At 38.6% G+C, this 13,300-nt stretch overlaps 1 protein-coding gene across 1 annotated transcript; it reads left to right on the top strand.

Moving 5' to 3' along the window:
- Positions 1-2,528: 2,528 nt before the first annotated feature.
- On the top strand, positions 2,529-11,961 carry LOC103516514 (trifunctional nucleotide phosphoesterase protein YfkN; the record flags this gene model as incomplete). Its single annotated transcript, XM_017447085.2, has 8 exons — positions 2,529-2,711; positions 3,028-3,196; positions 3,777-3,955; positions 5,615-5,699; positions 8,044-8,294; positions 8,594-8,720; positions 11,372-11,601; positions 11,832-11,961. Coding segments are annotated over 8 exons (1,344 nt in total), but the record flags the coding sequence as incomplete, so codon positions are not given.
- Between the last annotated feature and the right edge of the window lie 1,339 nt (positions 11,962-13,300).

Genomic DNA, 13,300 nt, shown 5'->3' with positions numbered 1-13,300 from the left:
ATTTTAGTGCACATAGGTACTTAGGTATCTTTTACCTGTTACTCACATGATAGGTATTTATTTTTCAGGAGCAGAAGTAATTAAATATTGACAGTAAAAAAAATAGTATGTAAAGAAAGAATAAAAGTAATAATGATAAGATTGATAAGTAATAATAATATTTAAAATAATAGAAAGTAAAAAAACATTGGACTGCTTTAAAAATATCATTCATTGTAGGTAAGATAAGTACTCAGGGTACTGGTTACAACGTAGGGCGATTACTCATACAGAAGGTTCCGAAAATTTCAACAAGCACTCTCAAAAAGTGACGATTATAGAAACAACAGGGGTTTTCTGATAAATCAGTTAATTCTGAAGACATGGTTAATGTTATTGAATTGGAAATTAATCAGTTTTAAAGAAAAGTATATAACAATTAAAAAAAGTCTATAATCACTTAATTACCTCAATAAATGGACGAGTTATAGCAAATTAAAAATGAAAAAATCCTTAAGGGTGTCGATGACTGGGTGTTTTACCTTATTATGAAAATGTATAGAGAATGGTATATATCTTTGGGTTTTGTTATTAGGTAGGTACTTTGAATATTAAAAGAAATAAAGGAACTTTCAAATCTGTAATAAAATGATGTGATAATATTATATCATCAGTAACTATATGGACTAATCAGACTACTTACATCAAAATGATCAACACAAACAGCTTCAAATGTTTTAGAGGATAGAACATTTTTCCTTCTCATTGCATTGAACCATGCTTTCCTTCGGTTTTCATCTCTGGGCACAGATATCAACACTTTGTCTGGAGTAGATTTTGAAGTGCTATTGCACACTGGAACACAACAGTATCTGTAACTGGACACTGTGGTGTATGGCAGCCTAACTAAGTAGTAAACAATATTTGTAACAATGAAGAGATAGAGACTGGCTTGAGATGTATCTGTCCCTTGACTATAAAGTCCGGTTATCTGAATTCAATTTCTTAACCATCTGGAAGGTTTATCTATTAGAATGGTGATGTCATCTTGATAATGAGTTAGCTGAAGAAATGAATATTAAGGATTCGTATTGATTCTTTCAAAATTTGGACATTTGGAGGCTTATTTCTGACAGGGTTTTGTTGTTTGTCAAGGTCTTCCAAGTGAATACAGGAATAGCTCCACGGGCACCAAATAACAGTCCAATAGTTTTAAAAATAAAACTTCTTTATAAAGAAAAATACGGAAAATAAATTTGAATATGTCTAAAATATTCAAACAGATTAAAAAATAAGAAAAATTGTTAAAATTGACGAAAAAATGATCAAAACCAATGGTCTTCAATGGTAATTCAATGGGCTACAAAAATCTAAACAAGAGCAATGACGTCACAAATCCTGTGACCAATCACAGAGCGTTTAGAAATGTGATAAGAAATGGCGATCTTTTTTCAACGAAATCTCTGGAACAAGACTACCAACCTACCTTCTCGTAATTTTGTACCTATATAATATCTATACGTATTACCTACATCGGTGAGTTGCAAGTAGCTATTAGTTGCCCATTTGAAAATGTAAAGGGAAAAAGTAGGTACCATGGCAAAAATCCTGTTGGATACAAACACAGAGCAGCAGAATACAAAATTTAAAAAATAGGAAAAAAAAGAAAATAATGAACGTAAGTACTTCTTTTTTTTACCTGAGGTTTTTGTTCCATTTCAATTTCGTTCTGTTTTCCAACTTCAGTCTGTGGACTGAAACAGTGGTACATAGCAATAGGATGTTACAAAAGTTACACTTCTTCCTCTTTTTTGGTTCGAAATCTCCTCATAAATTGGCCTATAGTTACCTACCTTAATAAACCTTTGTTATTATAAGTGGGACACTAGGACACTTACCTACATCTACATACCTATATGTATACCTCCTAAAAAACTGCCTATATACAGTTCTGGACGATCTAAAGCTACTAACACAGATCTTATTTGAGGGTGAATACCTAATATTCTCCAGTAGGTTTATTATACCTATGTAGGTAAGTATAGGTAAATACATAAATATTTACCTATTTATGTATAAGTAGGTAGGTAATATTGTTTGCTTATACCTACCTCTTTACCTCGGGAATTTCATGTTTCCCAAATTACAAGCAGAGAGCTCAGCTGAGGTAGAAGAATATGTTTAACTTAATGTTTTCGAAAATTTCTGTTACCTACTTTCGTGTTTTTCTTCGATACCTAGGTATTTCTGTTCATTCAAGTGAAATACGAAAAGTTCTTTCAGTTTCCTCTCTACCAATCTACTTTCTGCTCTCCCAAAATTTCTCTCTCCCAAAATTTACTTAATTCTCTTCTTTTCCTGGTAAACAGGAGGGCGTGGGTTCAATCCCAGCTGAGGTATGGAATTTTATCCTCAATATAATTTGAGAATTTGACCACAATAATAGTAGTAGCCTACTGCTGGAGTAAAGGGACTTTTCAGTCCTATGCGAGCAGTATAAATAAGCACTATTATTATTATTATTATTATTATTATTATCTAACTTGTGCCTATATTTTTCAGACTATTGTGAGGTGGGCCGTAAGCTTGGTGCTCAACTAAGGAGTGAGGGTTGTGATTATGTCATAGCACTCACTCATATGAGAACTCCCAATGATATTCATCTGGCTGAGGAAGTAGATGAGATCGATCTGATACTCGGTGGTCATGATCATGTCTATGAAATCACCTCGGTAAGTTGAGAAGTTAGAAAAAAAAGGATCAGGTGAAACAGGCCTCTTTAACCTAAACAGGGAGTTTCTACTACAAAGTCTAGTTGGGGGACTGTATTCTTATTTCCAATTCTGTCGAGGTCTTATCGTCCCGAAAGAGAAGAGAGAAGGAAGACAGGGTAGAAGAAAGCCAGCCTTTCCGAGAACGAACCTTATCCGTTCAGGATAAAATCAGCTCCGGGCGGGAATCGAACCCGCGACATAGCGCTTACAAGGTAGACGCGCTACCGTCCAATGTTGACATAAATAATGAAGCCATACTTTTTTTCTTCCTCAGATAAACGGCAAGTACATCATCAAAAGTGGCACAGACTTTCGACAATTCTCCAGAATCACCGTAGACTTTTCCAATGCCAGTAAACCTGATGTAAGGATAGAAGAAATCAATGTGACGTCACAGTATGCCCGGGATCAAGGCATGATAGACGCTCTCAGACCGTACGATAGTAAGTAAAGTATTCATATCTGGTTAAATGCCTGAAACATGGCTCCAGCCTAAAGTCAACATTAAAAGTTGAAAATCCCCGCAAAGGCAATCTGTCACTACAGTTTACTTGAAATTGGTTGGTAGCGCGTCTGCCTTGTAAGGGGTAGGAAGAGGGTTCGATTCCCACCCATGGCGGATTTTATCCTGAAAGGATAATGTTCGATAATGTTGGCTGGCTTTCTTCTATCCTGTCTTCGTTCTTTCTTCGATTTCGGGACGATAAGACCTTGGCAGTAGCAGTTACAGTTCACTCTATCAAATCTCTTAAAAGAGTTACTGTTTACCTCACCGTCTTTTTTTCGTAGCCAGGTAACTGCCACTCTGTTAGACTGATGACAAGTCTGTGTCATAGCATGCCCAAACCGTTGTATTCTTCCAAGTAGGTTCTGGTTCAAAACAAGATAACCAAAAAGTAATCCACGTGAAAATATTTCCAATAGAAATAGTATGGAATGACGGATTTCAAACATTGAATGTTACACATATACTTTTTTGTCAACTCTGGGATTCGAACTCACGATATTCTTTCATTCTATCAGGCATCATGGAAGGAAAGCTGGATGAGGAGTTAGGTCACTTTGCTGTGGAGTTGGATGCTAGGTTTAGTGTTATCAGAACTCAGGAAACCAACATGGGCAATTGGATAAGCGATGTCCTGCTGGCAGCTACTGGGACTGACTGTGTTCTCCTCAACTCTGGAACCTTCCGATCTGATAAGGTAAGTTTGTTTTACACTTTTCATCAAGCAAAGTTTCAAAAAAAAAAAATTTAAAAAAAAAAAAAAAAAAAAAAAAAAAAAAAAAAAAAAAAAAAAAAAACTGTTCTTTTACACTTTTCATCTCAGCAAAGTTTCATATAGCGCTAGGTCGCGGGTTCGATTCCCGCCCGGGCGGATTTTATCCTGATCGAATAAGTGTCGTTCTCGGAACGGCTGGCTTTCTCCTATCCTGTCTTCCTTTCGATTTCGGGACGATAAGAACTTAGCACTTGCAGTTCCCTCTATCGAACCTCTTTTAAAACAATCTTATTTTATAAAACTTTATAATATCGTGTATTAAATGCTTTCTCCAGTGGCGCAGTGATGTAGGACACACTATCAAACTTCTTTTTTTTTTATCTCGATCTTACCTACTTTTTGTGGGTAGTCGATGTCGATCGACTGTAGACTAACAATAACAACAACATCAAATTTTCTTATCACTCGTATATTGAGAAGAAGCTCCCTGTGAATTTAGAGCCCTTTCCTACTTGTCATGAGTGTTATACGATTTTTTCCCGAGTGTCCTGTAGGCAATGTAATTTACTCTTCCTGTTCCCACTACACACGACACGATTTTTTTCCGAGCGACAAGTGGGAACGGGCTGTGCAATGTGTTGTCAAGGCGTTTAGTTTTGATTCCAGATTCACCCCCCTGGGCCTTTTACTTACAAAGATCTAGTCCTTCTGTTACCTGACGTTACACCTACTATAGTGTTGGAACTTACTGGTGAGTAACCATCAGTGCTGGATGTCCTTCGCTGTCAAACAAATCATGTGCTTACTCGATGTCTTTTTTTTTTAACAACAGTGAACATGACAACTGACAAGCAACAAACAAAAGATGAATAAATATTCTACCCCCCTCCTCCTTCGTCCTCTTCTTTTTAATTATTCTTCTGTTTCTTCTCTACTGTTTTCTTCTATGTGCCCTCCCCAATCCGTCGTGCCTCCCTCGTGTCCTCCATCTCTTGCGATCACATGTCTCACCTCTCCCACCCTCATCCCCCCCACCACCACCACCACTCCCACTCTCCTACACCCACCCATACCCACCCTAGGATGTCGAGACGAGCATCGCTGGATGATTTGGAGAACGAGTCCTGCCTCCTCGCGCCCAAGATCGAGAATAGGATTGTCATACTCACGCCTGAGGTAAGGATGAAACATTAGTAGAATGTACTTTGTGTAGTCTAGGAAACGAGGCTACGGAGGCCGAAAATTTAATTTTGAAAATGTCATACAACCAGCGTAGTTTGCTTAGTTGGTAGCGCGTCTGCCTTCTAAGTGCCAGGCCGCGGGTTCGATTCCCGCCCAGGGCGGATTTTATCCTGAACGGATAATGTTCATTCTCGGAATTGCTGGCTTTCTCCTATCCTGTCTTCTCTCTCTTTGATTTCAGGACGATAAGACCTTAGCAGTTACAGTTCCCTCTGTCAAACCTCTTATAAATAATAATAAAAACGGCTCAATTTCATTCCTTGGCGCAAGGCTCTGGTCTCGCTGGGAAACGTTAAACTGAGAATGCGCCCAGTTTGTCCTCGGCTTCTCATGTACCTGTGTTCCCGAGCGTATTTAATTAATCAATGATCTCCTATCGCAATCTCTTCTCACTTTCAGGTGTATGAGCCGGGTTTATTTACACTGGGGGATCTTATTAAGCTATTGCCCATCAGAGACCCCACTGTTGTTATACAAGTCACTGGTGAGCGTTGGTTTGGGCCCTCCTCGGCGGGGAACTGTAGAAAATGTGCATTTGTTGTGGCTTTTTCCGATTTTCCCTTTCTAAATAACTTGAGACAAGTCACTGTTTTGTCGGTTTAAACCAAGTGTAGCTAGCCAGGTTAGCTTGGTTGGTAGCGCGTCTGCGTTGTAAGCGCTAGGCCGGGGGTTCGATTCCCGTCCGTGGCGGGTTTAATCCTGATGGGATAATGTTCGTTCTCGGCTTTTTCCTATCCTGTCTTCCTCCTCTCTTTGATTTCGGGACCATAAGACCTTAGCAGTTGCAGTTCCCTCTATTGAAAAAAAAAAGATCTTTGGAACAAACTTTGTTGTAAATTGGCAAAATAGTGACGTGTCTGAGGTGAATAAAAAGTTGATTTTATATGTGTGAAGGAGTAGACGTAGATTGGTTTATGGTTCTTTGTATGATTAACAATATTCTGTTAACTTTGTAGAGAGCAGAGCTGTTATTTGCTGACTTTGCACGAAGAAAGTCACGATTTGATTTTATCGGTCAAAAAATTGGGGGGGGGAGGGGGGGGAAAACTTATCTGATGGATGAAAAGAGACACATTACTTACTTCTTATTTAGGTGCTGGGCCAACACACGAGCATCATAAATTATATTTCCAGTCGAAAAACTAGAGCAATTTTTTTGTCGATGGAGGGCATTGAACCCGGGACCTTCGGCATGACAGGCAATTCTCAATGGACCAACCGTGCCTTCAGTGTTCCATGGGGTCCGCTAGCTTTGGCTGTATCATAGAGGCTCTTGAATGTGCTTAGACATAGGCCAGCCACTCACTATCAGGTAGACCTGACAGGCGGACCTGATAGTGAGTGTGCTCATCAGGTAGACCTGAGACGTGGACCTTTTCAGCCGTACCTGTCAGGTCTACCTGATAGTGAGTGGCCGGCCCTAGAATTTCATTGTGATTATCATGTTTTATCTGTAATGTTTTTGAAATTCTTCCCCGATTATTTCTCTTTTTGGCCGTGCACTTAAAATTGTATCCTATATCATAAAGATAAGCGCAGAGCTATCCGCGTCGTATGGATCACATTTCCGTGACCCTGTTAAATTTAAAACTGACTTTAAAATGGTTTAGCGAGAATCTATCCTCCTCCTCACAATACGCTCACCTAGCCTGAGTGGAACTGGGAAAAAGCCAACAGCTCTTGATAGCCCAGTTGGTCACCCATCTGGATACTAACCACACGGACCATTGAGAACTGGTGCATTTAACGTGCTATCGCTGCAGGCTACCAGGATGAAGATGTGGATAAATGTGCGCTTATCTTTCAAAAGCTGAGGACCAATTGGTTCTTGGTTTCTTATTTATACTACCTATCATATCATTGACTATTTATCTACTTCTCATTTCAGCACCATTTCTTGCATAGTTTTCTTACACTTTTCCTTATTTCGTATTCGTTGTGTAATTTTTGTAGCACTTGTCTTAACAACTTTACTAACCAAAAACAAATCAATTTGAAAATTGATGTTTCTTTGGGGAATGTAGATAGTTTTGTATTTCGATTGTCATCTCTCAAAAGGAAATTGAAATTTTTGTTGGTAGGATTTTATGTATTGTTGTAACTTTGTTCTTACTAACATGTTGTACCTATGTCGCAAATTTCTTTACACAAAAATTAGTAAAATGATCATTGTTATCCTGTACATTATACCTACCTACTTCTAACATTATTAACATTTTCACTCTAATAAATACAAATAAAAAAGTAATATTTTCAGATAGGTATCAAGGAAACCACAGACTAGAAAGTCACAGTCCCCTAAATTATTTGTCTTTAATTTTTCACATTGCATAACAAACTTGAGCTTTCACCACATATTTTTTTCAGTGTCCTAGGCCTCCTATTATAACACTGTCCTAAACATATAGAATTTTTAAATTCCCCTTCCATCCGTATAAACAAAGCATATTCTCATCTATTCCGAATATATTAGGGAAATACTTGTTTTTCACGCATGCCTAAAGCCTGTTAATAAATAATTTATTTTATAGTTTACAAAAACCATGTCTTCTTCATTGTCCTTGTTAAAGTCAATTAAAAAACACGTTCTACGCCATTGGCTTCATATCAACTGTGTAGGGACTTTATCTACTTCCCTTACTTCGTAATCTACTTTATCGTAAGATTCGTAATTGAAGTAGGTAGATAAAGTTACCATTCAGGGTGGACTTACAGTTGAAAACGCCGAACCGAATGGCGCAACTTCTAACACTATTGAACTTACAGTTGAAAAGTTACGGGTTCGATACTTACTCTTATTCTAATCTATTCCGATCTCTTTCCTACAGGAGAACAGCTGTGGTTGGCGCTAGAAAATGCCGTATGCAAATATCCAAAGCTCGAAGGCCGATTTCCTCAAGTGGCGGGCCTTAGTTTTGCATTTGATCCGAACCAGCCGCCCGGGTCCCGAGTTGACCCGAAGTTTGTTCGGATCGGAGACGAATATTTGGACTTTGAGCTCAAGTACAGTATGGCTACCAAGCAGTACCTGCAGAAGGGCTGCGACGGGTACACGGTGTTCCAAAATGCTCCTGTCCTGGTACGTGTCTCGTTTTTCAACTTTTTTACTTTCCATTATTTTCTCGAACAAATCAAGTTCAATTTTTAAATTTCAATGAATAACTTGTTAAATTAATAAAATGTTCTCAATTAATAGCCGGGTCCACAATGTGAGTTTAAACTCCATTTAACATTTAATCTCGGTTTAAGGAATCTATTGGCTTTTTTTTTTTTTTAATTTTTAAAAATCAATCAGATTCTTGGAGCAATCTGAGTTTAAACTCTAATTGTGACCCCCGGCCATAACCTATCTAATCCTAAGCAATATTTTATTCACAGGTGGATGATGAAGACAGTCCAGAGTTAGGTCTCGCCATACAAAACCATTTCGAAGCGATCAAAATGAAAACGCAGTCCAAACGTCACACGAGGCATAGGCAAAGTTTAGTCACCCTGTCTAGAAGGTAAGTTTCCCGTAACTATAGGCCATAATTTCTTCCTTTCTTTATAATTTCTTGTATTTGGGCGAGCCTAGTTAGCTTAATTGGTAGGGTGTCGCTAGGCCGCGGTTTCGATTCCCGCCCAGAGCGGATTTATTCTGAACGGATAAGGTTCGTTCCCGGAACGGCTGGCTTTCTCCTATCCTGCCTTCCTTCTCTCTTCAATTTCGGAACGATAAGACCTTAGCAGTTACAGTTCCCTCTGTCAAACCTCTTCAAAAAAAAGCCTCTCCAGTTATACAATAGTGACGTTAACCGTCTAACTAACAAATCAATCTCACAGTGTCGCCCGGGGCATAATTGCATGACTATTGACAAATAAGCATGTGAATAGTCAATCCTATGTGATTTTTAACGCCGAACCGAATTTAAATTCTCAAATTTGAGTCGCATACGTCCCAAACTTTCTCCATTGAGGTCCTCATAAAAGGAATCACATAGGTTTGTGCCGAATACGTTCCACACGAAACAACTACCAATAAGTTTTACGTAAATTTATGAGTAAATAAATAGTATACATATAATATTCTTATTCGTATCCGAACAGCATTTTCCCTCAAGGTTGCCTTACACCTCAGCCACTTTTCGTGTACAGGGAAAGATGCTTAGTTATCTAGTCCAAATCCAGCCGCTCATATAATAAAAGTGAAATAAATTAAAACAGTTTCACGTAAATTTATGAGTAAATAAATAGTATATAATATTAAAACAAAATAAATATCAACAAGATAAACAACATGACGGAAATGTTTTCAATTCAAAAATCACGCAATAATAAAATATTACTTTCAATAATATTAACTTCAGTCCATCCCTGTCATTCCACAAGTCATATTTCTTTCTTATTTCTAGTTGAATAAGATTGAATCTCAAGATGAAGTTTGAATGCTCTAAAGGTTTGTCCACACATAGTCGAAGGCCGTTCGATCGACGTTGATTCACATCGATCGACGGCCGTCGACTAAGTGTGTACACACCTTAAGCCTTGTTTTATCAAAATTATCAAACACACATCTATCCCCCAAACGAGGTCTCGAACCAAAGCATTCCGGTTCCCAAGACCAGATTTTTAACCACAAATTCACCTCGGAAATTCTTTCAGAGTGTTTCATTTCGTTTCTTATGACAGGATTTTCAAAATCCATCATGGAATAGACAAGGAGACTTGGACAGAACAATACATAGAGAAAGGCAAACAATCGGATATTAACAACAAAACTATTGAGTAACTACAGTAATATTAAACGTCTATGATAGGTTTGTCAAACACACATTAGTGAAGCAAAGGAAGAAGAAATAGAGTTGAGCCAGGAAATGGGCAGTTTCTCCCTGTGAATCCTTAAAAAAAGAGGCATTTAAAAACCAGATTTTACAAGTTTACACCACTGTCAAACACACATTAGTGAAGCAAAGGAAGAAGAAATAGAGTTGAGCCAGGAAATGGGCAGTTTCTCCCTGTGAATCCTTAAAAAAAAGAGGCATTTAGAAACCAGACTTTACAAGTTTACACCAACGGAAAGTTGAACGGTGGTCAATTTATAGGTCAATTTATTTATAGGAGACAGTAGAGGACGGGATTAAACCTAGGAACATTAAACCTGTAAATTGACCTTTTGTTTTAAAAGTTAGCAGTTGGGGCTGTCTTAGAGGTTTGATAGAGGGAACTGTAACTACTATAGTCTTATCGTCCCGAAAGCGAAGAGAGAAGGAAGACAGGATAGAAGAAAGCCAGCCGTTCCCGGAACGGACCTATCTGTTAAGGATAAAATCAGCCCCGGGTGGGAATCGAACCCGAGACCTAGCGCTTACAAGGCAGACGCGCTACCAACCAACCTAACTAGGCTGGCTCCCCAAAGTAAGCTTTTATTTTGTTTGATTTTACAGTGAGCACATTTACGAAGGGGGAGCATATGTCCAAAGTGTTGAATGAATTGAACACGCACTATTTAAAAGAAGAACAGCGTGTCTTCAAACACTTCCGTAAAAAAAAATATCAGCCTTAAATTAAACGTATTAAATCTCCCGAGTCTAAAAACCTCGGTAGGAAACTGTTACTACAGCCACTAGAGTCTAGATTCTGTGTGAGGTTACACTTCGATCTTTTCTTCTTCCACGGTGATATACATGCCTTCTTCTTCATAGGCAGAGTCGTGCTTGCTTAAAATAAACGTATTAAATCTCCCGAGTCTAAAAACCTCGGTAGGAAACTGTTACTACAGCCACTAGAGTCTAGATTCTGTGTGAGAGGTTACACTTCGATCTTTTCTTCTTCCACGGTGATATACATGCCTTCTTCTTCATAGGCAGAGTCGTGCTTAGCTAATATTCTCAGAAGGGGACGCAACTTGAGCCACCATTGGTGCTTGGGAATTCTTTGTCTGCAACACGAAGACAGAGGAAGTAGTTAGTAAGTGATTGTAAAGATTGATTAAGATTAGTAATTGGGGCATGGTTAGCCCAGAGGTAACGCGCTTGCTTGTCTACAGACGGTCCCGGGTTCGATACCCACCATCGACAAAAAAAAATTGTCTCGTTTTTCGGTTGCAAATACATATTTCAACGGGTTACTTTCTGGTGTTCTCGTGTTAACCCAGCAGCCCAGCACCTAAATGGAAAGTATTGTGTCTCTTATTCCGTCGTGCCTCCCTCGTGTCCTCCATCTCTTGCGATCACATGTCTCACCTCTCCCACCCTCATCCCCCCCACCACCACCACCACTCCCACTCTCCTACACCCACCCATACCCACCCTAGGATGTCGAGACGAGCATCGCTGGATGATTTGGAGAACGAGTCCTGCCTCCTCGCGCCCAAGATCGAGAATAGGATTGTCATACTCACGCCTGAGGTAAGGATGAAACATTAGTAGAATGTACTTTGTGAGTAGTCTAGGAAACGAGGCTACGGAGGCCGAAAATTTAATTATGAAAATGTCATATAACCAACGTAGTTTGCTTAGTTGGTAGCGCGTCTGCCTTCTAAGCGCGTATTTAATTAATCAATGATCTCATGATTATTATGAGATCCCATTTCCATCAAATGACTTCACCGACTGACTGATTCTATTTGATATTTCAGAAAAGGCGAGAGTTATCTCTAGAGCGGCAACTTGTAGAATCGGACGCCATTATTCCAGAGGAAGAAAATGAGTCTGGATCACCTAGGAATAATAGCATTGATGCCGGCGTCACTAATTGAACTCCCAAAAGAACAAAACACGATGTGATACTAAAAAGGTTTCAAATAAGGTGGGGACACACTGTTTTTTTCTGTGCCGCACTGCCAGTCTGGATCACCTAGGAATAATAGCATTGATGCCGGCGTCACTAATTGAACTCCCAAAAGAACAAAACACGATGTGATACTAAAAAGCTTTCAAATAAGGTGGGGACACACTGTTTGTTTCTGTGCCGCACTGCCACTGTTTTTTTCTGTGCCGCACTGCCATAGGGTGAAAGTTTTTAAAAAAAAAAAAAAAAAAAAAAAAAAAAAACAACAACAACAACAACAACAACAACAACAACAACAACAGTGAACATGATAATTGACAAGCAACAAACAAAAGATAAATAAATATTCTCTCCCCCCCCCTCCTCCTTCGTCCTCTTCTTTTTAATTATTCTTCTGTTTCTTCTCTACTGTTTTCTTCTCAAAACTTTTTTATACCTTTTTTGTCTTATGTACCTACCTTCTTTAAATGTGTCTGTATTCGACCTTCCCTCTATTTTTCGACCTGCTCTCTACATTCTCGCACTGCCATAGGGTGAAAGATCAAAGGGGTCTCTTTGCTTCTAAAGACCAAGCACAAGTCCTCACAATAGTTGACTGCGGTTCAGGACGAGCCAGTTAAACATGACCATCACACTAGTGTATGGCTGATACAAAAAGATATCTTTGCTTTATTTTGCCATTACCATTCGGCAAAAGCTAAAGTCGGTTTCAGCATCAAACAGTGTGTTCCTACCATAAATAAGAAGGAGATGTATTGTGATATAGATATATAAAAATGTATTTTTCTGGCTTTTCTTCGCTTTTCTGTTATCGAATATTTTTTTGTTCAAGTGTCTACTGTACCGTGCTTTCATAGATTTGAGCTCTTTTTACATGGTTTTACTTAACTTGAGATCTCTGTTTGTTTGTTTGTTTGTTTGTAATTTGTTATGGATTTGATTTAAAAAAGTTTTAGATTTAGCTCACACTCGATTTTGGGATTCAGTTACAGATCCGGATTGGGAAATGAAAATACGCTGTTACTACCACCTATCGAAATTGAGAATGTGAGAATTTCTGTACACTTTCACGTAGCAGTAGACACTGCATTATTGTTTGGTTGCTATTACAGTGTTTGTTTGTGAGATTCTAGTCGGAACATAGTGTGAGATATTGAAAATGTCGCCTCTATTCGGCTTGAAAAGCTATCGGAAGGAAATGAATCAGAATTCATTTTCTGCTCAGTGTATAAAGAAAACTCTTATTTTCCTTTACATTTTTTAGGTCTTGATACAAATTTAAACAATTTTATTGTATTTCTTATCGGGCCAGACCCT

The sequence above is a fragment of the Diaphorina citri genome, unplaced genomic scaffold, assembly GCF_000475195.1.
Source record: "Diaphorina citri unplaced genomic scaffold, Diaci psyllid genome assembly version 1.1 scaffold1588, whole genome shotgun sequence".
Lineage (NCBI taxonomy): Eukaryota > Metazoa > Arthropoda > Insecta > Hemiptera > Psyllidae > Diaphorina > Diaphorina citri.
This window is presented reverse-complemented; position numbering and strand designations above follow the sequence as displayed.